The sequence below is a fragment of the Lepus europaeus genome, chromosome 19, assembly GCF_033115175.1.
Source record: "Lepus europaeus isolate LE1 chromosome 19, mLepTim1.pri, whole genome shotgun sequence".
NCBI lineage: Eukaryota > Metazoa > Chordata > Mammalia > Lagomorpha > Leporidae > Lepus > Lepus europaeus.
The window spans coordinates 56,021,907-56,042,775 of record NC_084845.1 but is presented as its reverse complement, the minus strand read 5'-3'; the positions used below and the strand labels follow the sequence as shown (position 1 = coordinate 56,042,775).

General features: G+C 48.5%; 1 protein-coding gene across 1 annotated transcript in view; it reads right to left on the bottom strand.

The window, feature by feature from the left end:
- WWP2 (WW domain containing E3 ubiquitin protein ligase 2) overlaps positions 1-20,869 on the bottom strand; it is a 150,774-nt gene that overhangs the window by 112,997 nt on the left and 16,908 nt on the right. Inside the window, exons 2-4 of the mRNA XM_062176412.1 lie at positions 17,132-17,216; positions 10,250-10,397; positions 9,800-9,921 (exon numbers count right to left, since the gene is read on the bottom strand). Coding sequence (XP_062032396.1) covers positions 9,800-9,921; positions 10,250-10,397; positions 17,132-17,201 — 340 coding nt within the window. The 5' untranslated portion in view covers positions 17,202-17,216. The remainder of the gene's footprint in view (positions 1-9,799; positions 9,922-10,249; positions 10,398-17,131; positions 17,217-20,869) is intronic.

Below are 20,869 nucleotides of genomic sequence, written 5' to 3'. Positions count from 1 at the left end.
CTTCTGGGTCTCCTATATGAGTGCAGGGGCCCAAGGACTTGGGCCATCTTCTACTGCTTTCCCAGGCCACAGCAGAGACTGGATCAGGAGTGGAGCAGCTGTGACTTGAACCAGCACCCAAATGGGATGCCGGCAGTGCAGGCAAAGGCAAAAGGTTTTTAAACTCAATATGCAGGGCTGACGCTAGCATCCCATATGGGCACCAGTTTGAGTCCCAGCTGCTCCGCATCCAATCTAGATCTCTGCTATGGCCTGGGAAGGCAGTAGAAAATGGCCCAAGTCCTTGGGCCCGTGCACCTGCGTGGGAAACCCAGAAGAAGCTCCTTGGCCGGCGCCGTGGCTCAACAGGCTAATCCTCTGCCTTGCGGCGCCGGCACACCAGGTTCTAGTCCCGGTTGCCCCTCTTCCAGGCCAGCTCTCTCCTATGGCCCGGGAAGGCAGTGGAGGATGGCCCAAGTCCTTGGGCCCTGCACCCGCATGGGAGACCAGGAGAAGCACCTGGCTCCTGGCTTCGGATCAGCGAGATGCGCTGGCCGCAGCGGCTATTGGAGGGTGAACCAACGTCAAAAAGGAAGACCTTTCTCTCTGTCTCTCTCTCTGACTATCCACTCTGCTGTAAAAAAAAAAAAAAAAAAAAAAAAAAAAAGAAGCAGCAGCAGCAGCTCCTTACTCCGGCTTTGAATCAGCTCAGCTCTGGATATTGTGGTCATTTGGAGAGTCAACCAGTGGGTGAAAGACCTTTCTCTCTCTCTGGCTCTACCTCTCTCTGTAACTCTTTCAAATAAATAAAAATTTATCTTAAAAAAGAAATTGTGACTACAGAAAAGAATAATACCAGGTAGGGCACCACTGCCCATCAGTCAGGCCCCTTTCCAACAAGGCCTCTTTCCAGATAACTGGGCCACAGGAAGAAGAGCTACCCACCTCTTGGTCGCAGCCCTCTTACCCACCTGGCTATATTCAGACGTGGACACCACTCTGGACACATCTGCAGCCCAGCAGCTCCACGCTGAGAGCCAGGGCAAAACCAAGGTGCTAAACCATACAACACTGATGACAATCTCCCACCACCACAACCACAAACCCCAGGGGCTCCGCTTTGGTCCAACCTCAGTCTTCTCTTCTGGAGCAGCCTCAGGACCACCTCCCACTTAGGTGAGAAGGTCCCACAGCAACAAACGGGGTGTCTGTTGTCCATCTCAGGTTCAAACATCCCAATGCTGGGGGAGAAAGCTATCAGAGGGGACCTAAGAGCTGCGGCTGCTACTACTCACACAGTCATTACACGCATCAGGTATGGCTATGAGCTCATTTACTCTTAGAATAGCTAACAGAGAAGTGACTGTCCAGTAACACAGAGCTGGTGGAATTAGAATTCAAATCCACGTAGTCAGACCCAAGAGTCTACATGTTCTTAACCACTTCTCTGAACAACAAATTGGCAATCATCAGAAAAAGCATTGCTATAAATGGAGACACCTCAATCCCAATCGGAACATTTGGGCTTAACTCCCAGTTCTGGGTCCGATTCCACCTTCCTGCCAGTGCAGACCACGGAGGCAGTGGTGATGGCTCTGGTGACGGTTCCTGCTACCCACTTGAGAGACCTGGATTTCACTCCTGGCTCTGGTCCTGGCCCAGCCCTAGACGTCACAGGCATTTGGGGAGTGAACCAGAGGATAGGAGCTACGTCTATATAAATCCGTCTCATTCTCTGTCTCTCAAATAAATACATTTTTAAAAATTTTAAAACAAGCAGGTGAGTATTTTGGCACAACAGGTTAAGCCACCACTGGGATGCCCACATCCCATACTGGAGCACCTGATCCAGTCCTGGCTGTTCTTCTTTCAATCCAGCTCCCTGCTAGTGTACCTGGGAAATAGCAGATGACAGCTCAAGTACCAGAGTCCCTGTCACCCATGTGGAAGATGTAGATGGAGTTCCTGGCTTCAGCCTTCAGCATGCCACAGCGCCAGGTATTTTGGCTACTTGGAGAATAAACCAGTGGATGAAAGATCTTTCTTTGTTACTTTGCCTTTCAAAGAAATAACTCTTTGAAATTTTTTTTTTTTTTTTTTTGACAGGCAGAGTGGACAGTGAGAGAAAGAGACAGAGAGAAAGGTCTTCCTTTTGCCGTTGGTTCACCCTCCAATGGCCGCCGCGGCTGGCGCGCTGCGGCTGGCGCACCGCACTGATCCGATGGCAGGAGCCAGGTGCTTCTCCTGGTCTCCCATGGGGTGCAGGGCCCAAGCATTTGGGCCATCCTCCACTGCACTCCCTGGCCACAGCAGAGAGCTGGCCTGGAAGAGGGGCAACCGGGACAGAATCAGTGCCCCAACCAGGACTAGAACCTGGTGTGCCGGTGCCGCAAGGCGGAGGATTAGCCTAGTGAGCCGCGGCGCCAGCCTGAAATGTTTTAAATAAATAAATAAATAGGCTTTGAGAAGCATGGCCAAAATGTTACTTACATAGCCTATACCATGGTCAATCTAAAAGATGTGTTTTTCTAGGAACAACTGCTGCCCTATTATAATCCACATTTTCCATCAGATTCTGTCCAAAACATCCATTGCCCAACCCAGTCACACACGTAACGTGCTATGGCTAGTGCCAGCAATGGCAGCAGCAGCTGCAACCAAAACCTCAGACAACATAACCACAGGGGAACTCAGGAAACATCCTCTGCACTGACTCAGGGCTCCAAGAGAACACAGCAATACATACAGGACAGCAAACTGGTGCAACACTACTGGTGTGTGTTACAGCTACACACACACATCCTGTAAAACAAGGCCTCTAGGTACGTAAATGACCAACAGGAATGCACATACATCCTCCAGAAGAGACGTATAAGAATGCGTAGAAGGGCTGGCACTGTGGCGTAGCATAGCTGCTGCCAGCAGTGCCAGCATCCCATATGGGCGCCCAGCTGCTCCTCTTCTGATTCAGCTCCCTGCTAATGTGCCTGGGGAAACAGCAAAAGATGGCCCAAGTGCTTGGCCCCCTGCACCCAAGTGAGAAACCCAGAAAAAGCTTCTGGCTCCCGGCTCTAGATCAGCCCAGCTCCAGCCACTGCAGCCATTTGGGGAGTGAACCAGTGGATAGAAGACCTCTCTGCCTCTGCCCCTGCCCTTGCCCCTGCTCCTGCCCCTGCAAAAACCAGTTCAAGATCTAGCTGCTCCACTTCCGATCTAGCTCTCTGTTAATGCTCCTGGGAAAGCAGTGGAAGATGGCCCAAGTGCTTGGACCTCTGCCACTCATGTGGGAGATCTGGATGAAGCTCCTGGCTCCTGGATTTGGCCTGGCCCAGTCCCAGATATTGCAGCCATTTGGGGAATGAACCAGTGAATAGAAAATTCTCTCTCTCTCTCTCTCTCTCTGTGTGTGTGTATGTGTGTGCGTGTCTCCTCCTCTCTTTCAAATAAATTTTTAAAAATCTATAAATAAATAAATAAATGCACTACTCTTTTAACTTGAAAATCTAGAAATGAGTGAATAAGCAAACAGATCTAGTACAAATAGTGGGAAAAAGTTATGAGGTTAAATACAGACGTTAATATCTGCAGATGTGGTACAATGGACAAGTAAATTCAAGTTTTTCTACGAAAAGAAAATTAAAGGCCAAAACTTCTAAAAATTAAACAAAATCATATATAAATGCCAAAAGTTGTAAGCAAAAGAGTATAAACATTTTAAGAAATGACAATGTTATTTAAAATCCTTAGACTAATAAATTAAAAAATTCTCAGAAAATTATTTTCTCAGAAAAAAATGAATTAACAAAATTGACTCAAGATGAATCAGGAAAGTTGAACAAACCAATAATTATGGGGAAAATAACTGAAGAAGTCATCAAAGAATTATTTCAAAGGAAGATGCCAGACCAAGTTGGTTTCATGCTTGAGCTCCTTCCTGCACTCATGGAACAGATAATTCCCATGTTACAGAGTCTGTCCCCAAAGTTGGAAAGTGCTTCGATTTACTGTGTAAAATTAGCTTATCCCCAAATCCAGAGCTGACAAAAATAGAGCATAGCTACATACAAATCTCACCAATGACTACAGATGAAAAACTCCCCCAAAAAATGCCTAAATGATGTTAGGATTTTCAAGGAATACTCTACCTTGAGCAACTAGAAAGCCTATGGTTGTTACAATTATGAAATCAATTTAAATAAACTAAAGAAGAAAATCATATAATCACCCCAATTATTGTCTAAAAGACATCTGCTAAAAATTCACTACCACTGGGGCTGGCGTTGTGGCACAGCAAGCTAAGTGCTGCTTTTGACACCAGCGGCCCACGTTGCCTGATGACTGGAGTCTCAGTCGCCCCACTTCCCACCAGCCTCCTGATAATGCACTGTGAAGGCTGTGGAGGATGACCCAAGTGCTTGGGCTCCTGCCACTCCTGTGGGAGACCTGGATGGAGGTTTTGGCTCTTGGCTTTGGCCTGACCCAGCCCTGGCTATTGTATTCATTTGGGGAGCGAACCCATGGATGGAAGATTCTCTCTGTCTCTGTCTCTCTCTCTCTCTCTCTCTCTCTCTCTGTCTCTCTTTCTCTCTGTCCCTTCCTCTCTCTGCCACTCTGCCTTTCAAATAAATAAAGCTTTTTTTTTAAAAAAAAAATTCAATACCCTTTTTGATTTATAAAAACAGCAATAATTTCAAAGCAAAAAAGATTACTACCATGCAAACTCACACCTGGAGACGAGCTACAAGAGGCACTGCTCCACCACCAATAACACATAAAGTTGTACATAAAACTAGTAAGGAAAAAAGAAGTGGTAACTATCTCCTGGGTTAGGATTTGTGTAAGAATCCATATTATATGTCTACAAAAAAAATCCAAAAGAAACTATTGAAAACTTGCACTAAAGAATTCAGCAAGCTGACAGATTATAAAAGAAAAGGTGACTGGTCTTATGGCATAGTGACTTAAACCCCTGCTTGTGACAATGGCATCCCATAACAGAGTGCCAGTTTGAGTACCAGTTGCTCCACTTCCAATCCAGTTCCTTGCTAATGCCCCTGGGAAAGCAGCAGCAGATGGCACAAGTGCTTGGGCCCCCACCATCTACATGGGAGATCCAGATGGTCTGTCAGGCTCCTGGCTTCAGCCTGGCCCAGCCCTAGATATTGCAGCCACTTGAGGAATGAATAGCAGACGAAAGATGTCTCTGTCTGTATGTATGTCTCTCATACTCACTTGCCCCCTCTCTCTGTTACTCTGCCTTTCACACAAATAAAAATAAATCTATTAAAATTTAAAAAAAAAAAAAAGAAAGAAAACGCAGAAACCAAGAGCCATCTAGCAACAACACTGAGTTAGAAGACATAACAGGAAAAGATCCCACTGAAAATAATTTTGAAACTTGTGAAAATTAAAATTGAATCTATCTAAAGGTAACTTCAAAATCACTTGAATAAATTTAGAGACTTTAAATATCCCACGGTGGAAGTGTATAGCGTGGAAACTCTCCATTAAATTAACTTCACATATGACATGACTGCAGGAAAATCTCAAGGGATTCTTTTCCAAAGTGCAGGGGACCCTGACAAAATAAATAATGTGACGATGCCATGATGTGAAGAAAAAAGGCAAGCAATTATGAGAAAACTAAAAGCTTGAACTGCCAGGTATTAAAACAGAACATTACCAACAGCACAGTTATGACACAGGGACCTGGAAAGGCTCAACAAGGCAAAGTCCCTAAGCAACCCCATCCATGTGCTTTTAATATGTGCTGAAGGTAGCAACTCACACCACTAGGGAAAACAGATTATTCAATGAGTTGTACTCAAGCAAGTGGCTAGCTATGGGCGCCGGTTCAAGATCTGGCCACTCCACTTCTGATCCAGCCCTCTGCTATGGCCTGGGAAAGCAGTGGAAGATGGCCCAAGTCCTTGGGCCCCTGCACCTGCGTGGGAGACCTGGAAGAAGCTCCTGGCTTCAGATAGGCACAGCTCTGGCCGTTGCGGCCCCTTGGGGAGGGCACCAGTGGATGGAAGACCCCTCTCTCTCTCTCTCTCTCTCTCTCTCTCTCTCTCTCTGCCTTTCCTTCTCTCAGTGTGTAACTCCAACTTTCAAATAAATAAATAAATCCAAAGAGCGAGAGAGGGAGGGAGGGAGGGAGGGAGAAAGGAAGGAAAGAAGAGAGGGAGGGAGGGAGGGAGGGAGGGAGAAAGGAAGCGAGGGAGGGAGGGAGGGAGGGAGGAATTAGATCCCTACACATGCCAGCCACAAAATTAACTTATGTGGATGAAGAATTAAAATCCAAAGATCAGGGTCGGCAACGTGGTGCAATAAGTTAATCCCCTGCCTGCGGTGTCAGCATCCCATATGGGCACCGGTTCTAGTCCTGATTGCTCCTCTTCCAATCCAGCTCTCTGCTGTGGCCTGGGAAAGCAGTGGCAGATGGCCCAAGTCCTTGGGCCTCTGTACCCACGTAGGAGACTGGGAGGAGGCGCAGCTCCAGCCATTGCAGCCATTTGGGGAGTGAACCAACGGATGGAGGACCTTTCTTTTCTGTCTCTCCCTCTCACTGTCTGTAACTCTACCTCTCAAATAAATAAAATCTTAAAAAAAAAAAAAAAAGGCAAAAGATCAAATCTCAAAGAGCTAGGCAGACAACTGGGATGACAGCCTGATCTCAGCATGGGAACGTTTCAAAGCACACAAGAGAAGGCTGAGGGGCTGCCGCTGTGGTGCAGCGTGTTAAGCCGCCATCTGCAGTGCCGGCACACCATCTGGGCCCCACATTAAGTCCCGGCTGCTCCATTTCAGATCCATCTCCCTGCTAATGAGCCTGAGAAAAGCAGCAGAGGATGGCCCAAGTACTTTCCAGCTCCCAGTAGGAGCATGGACCAGCTCCAGCCACCAAGGGCATCTGGGGATTGAAATAGCAGATGGGAGCTCTCTCTGTGTCTGTCTCTCTCTCTCTCTTTGCCTCAAATATTTTTAAAAGAAAGAAGCAACACAAGTGTCCATTGACACACAGATGATAAACAAAACGTAAAACATCCATACCATGAAATATTATTCAGTTCTGCAAAAAAGAAGGAAATTCTGACACATGCTCTGACACTGATGAACCTGAGGACCTTAAGCTAAGTGAAATGAGTCAGTAATGAAAGTACAGATATCGGGGCCAGCACCATGGCTCACTAGGCTAATCCTCCGCCTGCGGCACCAGCACCCCAGGTTCTAGTCCCAGTAGGGGCGCCGGGTTCTAGTCACGGTTGCTCCTCTTCCAGTCCAGCTCTCTGCTGTGGCCCGGGAAGGCAGTGGAGGATGGCCCAAGTGCTTGTGTCCCTGCACCCGCATGGGAGACCAGGAGGAAGTACCTGGCTCCTGGCTTCGGATCGGCGCAGTCCCAGCCGTAGTGGCCATTAGGGGAGTGAACCAATGGAAGGAAGACCTTTCTCTCTGTCTCTCACTGTCTATAACTCTGTCTCTCTCTCTCACTGTCTAACTCTGCCTGGCAAAAAAAAAAAAAAAAGTACAGATACTAGCCAGTGCTGTGGTATAGTGGGTGAAGCTGCTGCCTGTAGTGCCAGCATCTCATATGGGCACTGGTTCAAGTCCCAGCTGCTCTACTTCCAATCCAGCTCTCTGCTATAGCCTGGAAAAGCAGTAGAATATGGCCAAGTCCTTGGGCCCCTGCACCCGCGTGGGAGACCTGGAGAAAGCTCCTGGCTCCTGGCTTCAGAGCAGCACAGCTCCAGCCATTACAGCCATTTGGGGAGTGAACCAGCAGACAGAAGACCACCCCACCCCCTCTCTCTCTATCTGCCTCTCCTCTCTCTGTGTAACTCTGACTTTCAAATAAATAAATAAATCTTTAAAAAAAAAAAAAAGAAAGAAAGTACAGACACTGTATGATTCCCATTTCCATGAGGCTCTTGGAGTAATCAGACTCAGGGAGGTGAACAGTGGCGCTGTTGGCTGGGAGGGAGGGAGAATGAGGAGTTGTTGTTTAATGGGGTACAGAGTTTCCATTGTGCCAGATGAGAAGAGTTCTGAAGAACAGGGGTGGAGATGGTTGTCCACCACTGAGAATGTGTTTAATAGCACTGAACTACCCGCATACTTTAAAAACAAGATGGGAAGGAACCTTCACCCTGTATGTATTTCTTCACAACTAAAAGCAAATACATAAAGCTGAGAGGCAGAGAAACAGAGAGTGAGAGCAAGCTCCCAACTGCTGGTTCACTCACCAAATGCCCACCACAGCCAAGGCTGGGCCAAGGCAGAAGCTGAGAGCCAGGAACTCAGTCCAGGTCTCCAACATGCACCGCAGGAACCCAATTACACGAGCCATCACTGCTTTTTCCCAGGGTCTGCGTTAGCAGGAAGCTGAAGTCAGGAGTCACGGAAAGGCATCAAACTCCAGCACTCCCAGTGTGGGACACAGGCATCCTAACCAGCATCTTAGCCACCAGGCCAAACACCTTCCCCTACTGATGTATTTTAAAGAGGAAAATGCATGTCGCAAAATAATAAATTCACATATGATCTCAATTTTGTTTCACTGGCTTCTTAAATATTAATATACATCTGTACAGAGGAGAAAAGCTCACAAGGAAATTCACCTCAAACTGTTAACAATAATTAGCTGTGCCGACCAGCAAATTTCATTTTCTTAGTGTGTTTGTGTGCTTTTCTGTAACTCCCAATTGTCCTACAATCACTTGTAATTGTATGTTGATTGGACAAACAAAGAAAGGCAAGCTGCTCGTGGTGGCCACTGCATCCAAATGGGACAATGTCCACAGGTCTATTTCCAAATAACATAATAAAAATGAGCAGAAATGTCTCTGACAATCAACTTACACAGGCAGGGTAGGGCTTGGGAAAACAAAGACCCACTCAGAGGACAAAGCATCAGGGAGCTCCCCACAAAATGAAAACAGAGGCGTGCGTGTCCCTGGCTGTACACATCCCCTACGGCTGGCAAGGGCCCCCACCGCAGCATGCCCGACAGAAAGCACGGGCCCAGAGGGGCGCACACACTTTCCAGCGGCCCCTCAGAAAGAATCACGAATCAATGTGACGCTGTCCCAGAACTCAACACCCCAGCCCCCACATGTCTCCTTACCCAAATCCCGCTTCAGAAAATATTTTCTCGACAGCAGACATCAAGAGAAGAAGGGGCCTTTCTTTCTGTGGCCTCCATTCGTCACATATGGTGCTGCTCTGAATAGAGGCTTTATGGGGAGAGTCCAAACCCCAGCCCGGCCACGCTGCGGACCACAAGCAGCAACAAACAGATGTGAAGACTGGTATGTCCATGCTCCAGACAATTAAGACAGAGCTTCCAGAACATTCCAACACCCCACACATGTTTACTGAGCACCTCCTAAGCACAGGGCACTATTTGTAATGCCATCCTCCTACCTAGACACACACACACACACACACGCACACGTGCGCCCATACACACAGCTCCTTTGTTCCACTCCAAAGCTCACACTAGAGAAGCAATGATTTAGGCTGGAGGCATTTGACAGCTGAATGCAACATATCACACATGTTATGGGTCAAAAAGAGCAGAGGCAGAGGGGACATTTCTACCCCAGGGAAGGACCCAGCAGACAGAGCACTGCACCCACTCCTACAGGTGCTGGACTCTGTGTGGAGGCAGAGAGGCTCTTGGTCTTCCTAAAACTCCAGGGACAGCAGCCCAGAGCACAGCCATGCAGTCCCTTGGCCTGGAGGAAATCTCATCCCGGGTCTCTCTGCCAAGCCCCGCCACCCCACAGATGGGTCACATGGTCACCCCCATCATACATACTTTTGCCCCCATTGTTCTTCAGGACACTGGAGAGGTTGACAGAGGCAGTGCCCAGCAGTTCATTTCTCAAGGTATGGCAGCTCCAGACCTTCAAGTCTAAATGGCTCTGAGCCGTGACATTCCTGGAAAACAAAGACTTGGTTCATCACATCCAAGCAAATCGGGCACTTGGAAAACAACACTTAGACTATGCTGCTGACATCTTGGGGGCCAGGGGACCAAACAGGAGGATGTACACACTCTGTCCCCCGCAACTGACCCTGCCACCCTCTAGCTAACAATGGACACTCTATGAGCTAATGAGGTGGAAACCCCTCAAGAGAGGCACCTTGGGTACCAAAGGCAGCAGAGCCTGAGACTACCAGAAACTGGGTCTCCCATCAGCACCCCCCAGAGCCTTCTCCCTCTGTCCTCTCCGACTGTGAGCAAAAGGAAGGGAAGTTCTCTTACAAAATGATGATCTCATTCCAGAGCAGCTCAGAGCTCCCAATGCGCTTCCCGGTCTTCTTGGTCTCCCCAGGGAGTCCGTCCACAGCCACTTCCACGTAGGAGTTAATCCGGGGCTGCCGATGATGCACCTTGGGCTTTGCTGACACCACTGCCCCGCAAAGACAGGAAAAGTCACAGGTGAGTAGCAGGGCTTCCGATGCCCCCTTGTGGTGGACACGTGGGCTCTCTTAAGTTGCTTCTCTTAACAAATCAATTTTGTTTTGTCCTGCTTCTTACACACCAATAAATGTGTGTGTGTGTATGTGTGCGTATGAGGTATAAGGAAAGAACCCTAATCTGAAACCGCCAGGATAACTAGCGTTATGAACTTAGGACTGGTAAATTGCCCTCCAGACTTTCACCTCTCATCTCCCCAATTCTCTAAAAGTTCATTTCCCCTAAAATCAGCTTTTAAATGGCTGCAAAATAAGCCCATCATGTAGATATCTTAGCTGTTCCTTCACTGTTGAAAGATGGCTTGCAGTGTTTTGCTCTGGGAAAATGAAAAAAGCACACATTCACATGCACTTCTTTTTTTTTTTTTTTTTTTTTTTTTGACAGGCAGAGTGGACAGTGAGAGAGAGAGACAAAGAGAAAGGTCTTCCTTTACCGTTGGTTCACCCTCCAATGGCTGCCGCGGCCAGTGTGCTGCGGCCGGCACACCACGCTGATCCGAAGGCAGGAGCCAGGTGCTTCTCCTGGTCTCCCATGGGGTGCAGGGCCCAAGCACTTGGGCCACCCTCCACTGCCCTCCCGGGCCACAGCAGAGAGCTGGCCTGGAAGAGGGGCAACTGGGCAGAATCCGGTGCCCCAACCGGGACTAGAACCCGGTGTGCCGGCGCCGCAAGGCAGAGGATTAGCCTAGTGAGCCGCGGCGCCAACCACTTGCACTTCTGAGCACTCCTCCCAAGGACACAAATGGTTTAAAGTCCCTAAAACTGTTCAGTTCTCTTCCAGAAGGGGAAAGTCCATGTAGACTCCATCAAGTCCACACGACATTTGTCACACCAAACATTCCCTGGGGCTGGGCTCTGTTTTCTCTCTTTGCAAACCACACAAGGTAAAAAAGTATGAAGAGCATACTGCAGATGTAATGAGCGCCTTTTACCTCTCTGCACATGTTATCCAACTGGAGCCTCAAATAAATCCGCAAAACAAGGAACACATCCATTGCCCAGGAGGACACGGGCTTGAGAAGCAAGGCCACTACCCCAGGCTACACAGCCAGGGAGCCACACAGCAAAGAACTCCCCAGCAGGCTGTGTGTCGCAGAGCTCGGCTTTCCAGTGCTGCTCTTCAACGCCCGGTGCAGCTCACTGTTTCTCCCACGTCCGCGTCAGCCAGCTGCACTTCCTCTTCTGCTCCCAGCCCTCGTGGGGCAGCACCTCTGATGCTCGCCTGGCACCAGCAAGCCACACTCGCAGCGCACTGAGCTAAGCCAGTGTTACACTGGGGGAGGACAGGCACCCTCGTGCATGGGGGAGGGCCCAGGTCACTACGATGACACACACCTTCACAGCCTGCATCCTGTGCCCCAAAGCAGGCGACAACAGAGTAGCCCAGCCTGAGCTCCTCTCCGTGAAGCAAGCAGACCTCTCCCTCCCACAGCCTCTGGAACAGTGACAGTTCTGTAGGAGTCCACGACTTGGCAAATGTCAATGCCAACTCCAGGATATTCTCTGCCAAACCATCCCCCCGACCCCAAAGGAACAACAGGGAGGAAGTCAAGAAACAATAATAATAATAATAATAATAATAATAATAATAATAATAAGCTGTGGCTAGGATTCAGAAGCAGCAAGAGGTGGCATTAAGCCTTGTGGGGCTGAGATAGGGCCCAGAGCATAAAAATGAAGTCCTCTGCCCACAGACCAAGGTTACCTGAGGACATCTAGTGGTGATGGGCAGCTCTGCATACCTTTAACTTGAAAAACAGGGACCAGCAGTTAAGAGTCCTCTAATGCTTGTGCTAGAGAATCTCTCTAAAATCAACACATTCAAAGTCTTTGTTTCAGAACTGAACCAACTAAGATTAATGGAGGTGAAATAACTTATCCAAAAATCAGTCTTTGAGGCAGGGGACGCCCACATCCCCCATTAGAGTGCCCGGTCCAAGCCCCAGCTCCTGGGCTTTCACTCCAGCCTCCAGCTAGTGGTACCACGGGAGGCTGCAGGTGGGGGCTCAAATCCATAGGTCCCTGCCGCCCGGACTAAGTTCCGGGCTCCTGAGGCTTCGGCCTGACACAGCCCTGACTGCTGCAGGCACTTTGGAGCATGAACCAGCACACGGAAGATTTCTCTGTTGCTCTGCTCCTCTGCCTTTCAAATGAAATGAAAATAGATAAATAAATAAATAAATTTTAAATCTATTTTTAAAAAATTCACGGAGCTGGTCAGAAGCAGAGCTAAGACCAGAAGCAAGGCAGTTCTTTGACCTCTGCCATAGCACTCTCCTTTTTCGTCCTCTGGCTTCTTTCCCTAGGCCTTTCTTTCCATTTCTTAAAATTGTTGACATTATTTCAGACTTACAGAAATTTTAAGAATAATACAAATAATTCTTATAGACCCTCACTCACAGTCACCAGGATGAACTCTACTTATTTGCTTTACTACTGCATTCTCTCTCTGGCCTTCTCTCTCATACACAAACACAGTTCTTCCTAAAATGCTGAGTCCGCTGTAGAAATTGTACCCCTCTACTCGTGAATACTGAGCTTCACTCAGACCTAAAGTAACAAATATTTTTTTTAAATGTATAATTATTGGGGCCAGTGCTGTGGCGTAGCGGGTAAAGCCATTGCCTGCAGTGCCAGCATCCCATATGGGCGCCAGTTCACGACCTAGCAGCTCCACTTCTAATCCAGCTCTCTGCTATGGCCTGGGAAAGCTGTAGAGGATGGCCCAGGTCCTTTGGCCCCTGTACCCATGTGGGAGACCTGGAAGAAGCTCTTGGCTCCTGGCTTTGGATCGGCACAGCTTCGGCCACTGCAGCCATCTGGGGAGTGAACCAGTGGATGGAAAACATCTCTCTCTCTCTGCCTCTCCTTCTCTCTGTGTAACTCTGCCTTTCAAATAAATAAATAAATCTTTTTTTAAAATGTAATTATTAATTTGAAAGGCAGAGTTACAAAGAGAGAAGGAGAACCAGAAAGAGCAAACAAGAAATTCCATTTTCTAGTTCACGCCACAAATGGCCACAATGGCTGGGGCTGGACCAGACCAAAACCAGAAGCCTGGAACTCCATCCTGGACTCCCCTGGGTTGCAGGGGCCCAAAGTACATTAGCAGGGAGCTGGATTGGAAGTGGAGCAGCCAGGGCTCGAACAAGCACCCATAGGGGATGTTGACATTGCAGGTAACAGTTAAACCTGCTGTACTTCAATGCTGGCCCTAGCAAAGGCATTTTCTAACAAAACCATGAAAAGCAAGAGCTTTACTATCTTGACAGTATAACTTACTCTACAGACCTTACTTGAACTTTGCCAACTGTCCCATCCATATCCACCATATCCACCATAGCAGAATAGGAAACAAATGCTTTTCAGGTCCAGGGCCCAATTAAGGATCCCATAAGAGAAGCTGACAGAATACAACAAACCAAAAATACATAATTAGGTACTCTTCACCAAATGCTCACTTCATGAGTTGGTTTTTAAGGTCAACAAATAAAGTAAAAATTCCATCTGCCAAAATCATACCCTTAAAAAGCTCTTAGGAGGCACCACAACAAAGCTGGGCTGCCTGTCAATTGCTTCGCTACGTTCTCCAGCGTTGGATTTCTGAGTGAGTCTCACGTTCCGTATCAGGTGAAACAGATGACTGACCTTTAAGGGCCTTGATGCACCTAAAAATGTACCTGGGGACCCTTGGAGAACACTGTGGAGAGGCCCAAGGGAATGGAGCAAATGGAAGGAACCATATGGTCACACCCCCCAAATTACACTACGGGTTCTGTCATCGAACACATGGAAGGAAAAACCACCCACGGTGTTCAGATTGTTCTTTCTGCTTCTCCCCCACTGATTTCCTCGACAGTACTAGCAAATCCCTGGAAGTTAATGCACATCTACTGAGATGCTCCTAGATTATCAAGTTAGTTCTTTCCACATCAGTGAGAAAATCTACCCTGAGGAAAGGCAGCAGAGAAATCTGTAGAAATTGGTGTGTGTCCCTGAAGAATACAGCCCCAAATCAGGGGCCACAAGATGTTCCCAGGTGCTACAGGAAAGCTTGTGCTTCGACCCCGGCTTGCTAATTATCAGGTAAGGCAATAAAAGCTGCAGTCTCAAGTTCAAATCCCTGTTGATTCACTCTAACCCATCTCTCAACTCAAAAGGGCTGCAGCAGCCAGAGATCCCAGGAAAAACAATTAAGATGTTTCAAGATTATCCCTCCCCAAAATCATTACCTTAATAAGAAACAATGAATATGAACAGGCAATCCACAGAAAAACACAAACTGCCCTTAAATATATAAGACGCTAAACAACATTTGTAGTTAAAGAAGTAGGAAATGCAACTGCACCAAGAAAATAGGATTTTCACAGAATGACAGGGGCCGGGGCTGTGGCATGGCGGGTAAAGCCACCACCTGCAGTGCCGGCACTCCATGTGGGCACCAGTTCGAGTCTTGGTTGTTCCACTTCCAATCCAGCTCTCAGCTATGGCCTGGGAGAGCAGTAGAAAATGGCCCAAGTCCTTGGGTCCTTGTACCAGCATAGGAGACCCAGAGGAGGCTCCTGGCTCCTGGCTCCTGGCTTCGGATTGGCCCAGCTCCGGCCATTGTGGCCATTTGGGGAGTGAATCAGTGGATGGAGGATCTCTCTCTGTGTCTCTCTTTGTAACTCTGCCTTTTCAAATAAGTAGATACATTTTATTGAAAAAAAGAAAAAAGTGACAAAAACTCAAGTCTGATGACACCTTGCATTGGTAAAGACGTATCTCAGACGTAAAGACGTATCCTTCCCAAGAAGGCCACCTGGCTCTCAGAATCACAAGGACGCATCCCCGGGATGTGCCCTGGAACAGACACACGAGAAACTGCTGCTACTGGACTCCAAGCAGGGCACTGAAGGACTGAAGGGGAGGAAAGAACTGGGAGCCACACGAATGGATTCAATCCGTGGGTAATGCTGACATTTCAATACTACGCCTGAGAGACAACCGCTGCCCCCAGACACCCAGTGGTGGAGACTGAGCTGTGACACTGAGCGCTGCTCTCCACACGGCAGCTGCTCAGTCCTGTGCTGCCTCCCAGAGCAACATCTGTCATGCAGTCAACACTGACTGAGGGCCCACCAGGTGTCAGGTACGGGTCTAACAGCCGAGCTATCAACAGTGACCAAAACAGTTGAAAATGCACGCTCTCATGGAGCTTGCAGTCTATTGACAAATTAAAGAAAATAAATAAAAATACATCATATGTTGCGTAGCAACAGAAGCCAAGAAGAAAAATCTAAAGGGCAGGGAGGGCCAGCACTGTGGCATAGTACATTAAGCCTCTGCCTGTGGCTCAGGCATCCCTTATGGGTGCCAGTTCAAGTCCTGGCTGCTCCACTTCCGATCCAGCTCTCTGCTAACGCACCTGGGAAAGCAGTAGAGGATGGCCCAAAAAGCTGGGCTCCTGAACCCACACAGGAGACCCAAAGAAGCTCCTGGCTCCTGGCTTTAGACTGGCCCAGCTCCAGCCGTTGCAGCCATTTGGAGAGTGAACCAGTGGATGGAAGAACTCTCTCTGTCTCTCCCTCTCTGTCCGTAACTCTGCCTCTCAAATAAATAAATCTCTTAAAATATGCATATATATGTATATATAAAGCAGGAAGGCAGACAGGTCTGGGGAACTCAAGGCAGAGTGTGGCTTTGATCAGGGGGTGAGGAAGTCCACTTTGAAGAGGGTGACTTTTGAAAAAGATCCAAGAAAGCAAGGAAGCAAAATAAAAGCATCTGACTCGGGGGATACAGCACGTGCAAAGGCCCAGAGATACAAGCCTGCCTGCCCAGTGTTTTGTCATGAAGAGTGAGGAAGTCTGTGTGGTCTGAGCAGAAGCAATGTGGAAAATTAACAGAAGAGAAATGGGAGTCATGGCGTAAGGGATCATGGGATTTACTAGGGGAGAAATGGAGAGCATCTGCTGGGTACGAGCAGAAAAGCGACCAGATCCAGCTTACATTTTAACAAGATCACTGCTGTAGGACCAACCCACTGAGGGCAGGCAGAGGGCAGAAGCAGGGACACAGGTCAGGAGACCGCTGCCTCAATCCAGGGTGGGGATTAGGGCCATCTGGACGAAGCTGAGATGGGAAGGGCGGTGAGTGGTGGCTGGTGTTGGGTGCATCTTGAAGAACGAGCCAACCAGACACGCTCACCAGCCAAACTCAAGATGTGGGAAGGCCAACGCTGGACATGGTGAATTTCCAGATGTTTATTCAACATTCCAGTGGAGATGATAAACTGGCTACGGGTATATACAATCTGGGGTTCAGAGGAAAGGCCCAAACTAAAGGCACACATCTGGGAGTGACTTTCTGTTGGCAGCATTAAAAGCCATGAGGCTGGATGAGACCACCTGAGGGATGAGCACAGACAGAAAAGATCCCTGGGGCAGGAAGGAATCACCAGGTTACAGAATTTTAGCCAAAACCTCTTAATTTTTCCATTTTCCAAGTTACTGCCCTTTTTTTCCAAGAATCCCAGCTACAATTAGATAATCCTCCAAGAATGAACAGCTACACTCAAACCATTTCACAAAATTTGGCTCCCCAGGCCAAGGGGCAGAGCAATCCCACCTCTTCCCCAGAGACCAGGCTGGACGTGAAAAGAGAAACCCCCGCACAGGGCACTCACCTTTCAGAGTGAGCTGCGACTTCTCGAAAGGCAGGGCCACTGCTGCCCGGCTGGAGCTGGCGGATGCCATGTCATCACCACGGAACTGCAAGACAGACAGAGCTGTGCCATTAGAGAATATCTGACAAGAAGATCCAAGAACTGAAGAACTGAGTTTGAATAGTTAAACTTAAAGGGACAGACGTCCGCCCAACTACGGCCATGCCACTTGCAGCATGGCACTGTCTGTCTGGCAACGACTACTGGATCCGGGCAGGTCTCGGAGAGTCTAGGAAAGGAGAGAGGGACGTTGTAGCCAAGTCCGGAGGAAGGAGCCTAAAACAACATCCACGAAGAGGAAGTCCCAGCTCAACAACAAAGCGACAACGAAGCCGGCTTTGTTCCTGGGCAGAAGAGCTGACTAGACTTCACAGACACCGCGAGGCATGGGAAGAGGCTTCACCTCACCAGTCCCCAGGAGTTCCCGCCTCCCCGCTCTGGCTACACACACAAGTCTACCTTGCACTCTGAATGGATCTTTCACTCCTATGGAAGCTCAGGACATCATCATTTGTCACTTGGAAAACGCTGGTTCTCCGAGTGATGTGGATATTCCAAATGTTGACATATTTCATTGTACAATATCAAAAAAGCACATTTGTGAATGTCACTACTGTTCTCATCAGACAAGTCAGCCCCGGGAAGCTGTCGAGCTCTTGGTGGTAGGCATGAGTGTTCCAAAATTTTAATTTTCACTTAAGAAATCATGGTTTGTCATTGGCAACAAATACTGTCAGTTGCTTTCCTTGAAATGTCAGGCTCGTTTCATTCATTTTGAAGAAAATGTCTGCCAAATACCCAAACCTGGTAACTTTAGCTTGTCTGTTAGTTGCTTTTTAAGTAAAAATGATATTTCACAAAAAAAGCAGCGAACTCAGCTCCCAATTCAAACACTGTACAAGAGCCTTTTCTCAATACAACCTTTATTTTTCAAAATGCAAGAGAAGTGCATTAGGCATAGTTCCCATTTTAATACACAGAATATTGAGGGGTCAGCGCTGTGCTGCAGCAGGTAAAGCTGCCGCCTGCAGTGCCGGCATCCCATATGGGAGCTGGTTTGAGTCCCGGCTGCCCCACTTCAATCCAGCTCTCTGCTATGGCCTGGGAAAGCAGTGGAAGATGGCCCAAGTCCTTGGGCCCTGCACCTGCGTGGGTGACTGGGAAGAAGCTCCTGGCTACTGGCTTCAGATTGGCCGTTTTGGCCAATGGAGGAGTGAACCAGCGGATGGAAAACCTCTCTCTCTCTCTGTGTAACTCTTCCAAATAAATAAATAAATCTTAAAAAACAATATGCAGAAGATCGAAAAGATATGCTCAAGGGTCAGAACTAAATAAAAATTTATAGATTTTACTACTTCATCAGTTTATTGATTTTGAAAGGCAGAGTTAGAGAAAGAGAGAGAGAGAAACAGACAGATGGAGAGAGAGCAAGAGACCTTCCATCCACTAGTTCACTCTCCAAATGGCTACAATGGCCAGTGCTGGGCGAGGCCAAAGCCAGGAGCCCAGAGCTTCTTCTGGGTCTCCCACGTAGCTGGCGGGGGCCCAAACACTTGGGCCATCTGCCACTGCTTTCCCGGGCACATCAGCAAGGAGCTGGACTGGAAGCGAAGCAGCTGGGCACAAACTGGCACCCATATGGGATGCCAGCATCACAGGCGGAGGCCTCAGCGGCTGTGCCCCAGCGCCGGCCTGGATGGGCCGTTCTTCAGTGAAACTGGCTTTTTCCTCTGTTGTCACTCAGGACCTGCTGTGGCGAAGGACATGATGAAGGCAACAGAGTTGGATCCCTGCCGGGCACTGACAATTCTGCTGCCTTTTGCCTCTACAGCTTCAGTACAAAAGGGATCACAGAGAAAAGGCAAACAAAGACTGTTGTTATGAAAAAGTTCTGACCCTGCAAACCCCGGAGAGCCTCAGGGGCCTCCAGCCGTCTGAGAACCACACTCAACAACTGCTCTGTAAAATACTAGAAAATCCCCGCGGATTCTGCAGCAGCGATGCCTTCTTGCATTCCATCTGTATGTGACCGCCCCTCCAGACTGTTTTTCAAAGACAAGGTCCTTAGCTCCCTGTATTACTCCAAGGAGAGAAGCCCTTCTCTCCCTGCGGGACTCTGGGGATGGACGCCCTTTGTGTGAAGGCTGAATGCACCTACAGCCACGTGGCAGTGACTTTGACATTTCGCACACCTAAAGCCAAACGATTTCGGGCTTTAAGATTTTTAGCCCAACAGTGTGTGTTATTTGTAAGTTAGCTGCAGCCTCCAGAAAGATTAAAGGGGATTCTAAGTTTTCTCTGCACTAGTCCATGAAAAGTATTTTGCTTCCAGTGGAAATCTCTGAAATGTTCCATAGAGCAAAAGGAATACAACCCGAGCCCCTCCGGTCAGAGCTGGAGAGGAGGCATCCCCACAGCCCGAGGCGAGCCTCTGTCCTCTGCTCACACACGGCCTCCAGCCACGGCCAGCACAGGGGACCTCTCCTCAGCCTTTGGCATCCAGGACCCCTCGTCCCTACCTCTCAGCTGCTATGCTGGCTCCTCCCCCTCACGGACCCAGAGACCCAAGAGGAGCCCTTACACCTCTTCTCTTGGTTATCTCGGCCTGTTTCATGTTTGTAAACAGTATCTATTTCTTGACAGTCCCAAATTGCCATGCCCAGTAAAGTCCTCAACCTTAGACCTCAGACCCTCAGATCCACCGGCCACACTGAGCTTCTGACATTCCCCTGCAACCGGCTCCCCGTTGCTCCCCATCTCAGTGGCTCAGGCCAGAACCCGGAGCTCGCTCCTTCTTCTCCCTTTCCTCTCACACCCTCTCCAACCTGTTCATACATCACCTTGGTTCTACCTTTAAAATCCTTCCAAGCCCCACCACGTCTTCCCTCCTCTACTGTCTGCTTGGTCCAAAGTGCTGGGATCTCTCCTCGGATGACTCTTTCTCCTGCTTCTGTGCTTGGCCCCCTTGGACCTGACCTCTAAATGCAGCAGGTGGTCTTTTCAGTGCACATGGGACAGCATGTCACTCTGATGTGCAAAATCAGCCAGACACTTACTGGTTAATTCAGAGCAAAAGCTCCAAGTCCCAAAAATGACCCTCGAGCCCCTTTCTGAGCCCCTTGCCCACTCCTCTTCCTCCCCACTGCCACATAGGGTGCCTTGCCGTTCCTGGAATGTGCAGGCCTGCGCCCACCTCAGGTCTGTGCACTTGCGCTCCGTGTCCAGAAGCGTTCTGCCTCAGTGGCGCACATCCAGGGAGATTCTCTCTCTGCCTTCAGGCATTTTCTCAGAGGTCCCTTTCCTAAGGGGCCTTCTTTCCCCTACCACCATGTCAACCTTACCTCCGCACACACGAGTAGCCTTCCTTCTCTGTTTGACTTCTCCTTAGCACTTGGTAGCAGCATGCTTCTCATTTTATTTATTGTATTTATGTCTGTCTCCCTGCCCCAGAACAGATGCTCCTTGAAGGCTGAGATGTTTGTCTCATCAGTTACCCTGTAGCCCTAGTGTCAGCTACAATGGTAGCTGGCTCTCAGTAGGAACTCCAAAATGTTTACTGAATGCATTAGAGTATCAATTTCCTGAAATTTAAAAAGATGTGTTAATTCTCTTAGACTAAATTTGTGTTGCAAAGCAGTAAAAAGGTCAACTCTCCTTACTACCCATCAGATTAGAAAGACATTAGGAGTCTGACAATAC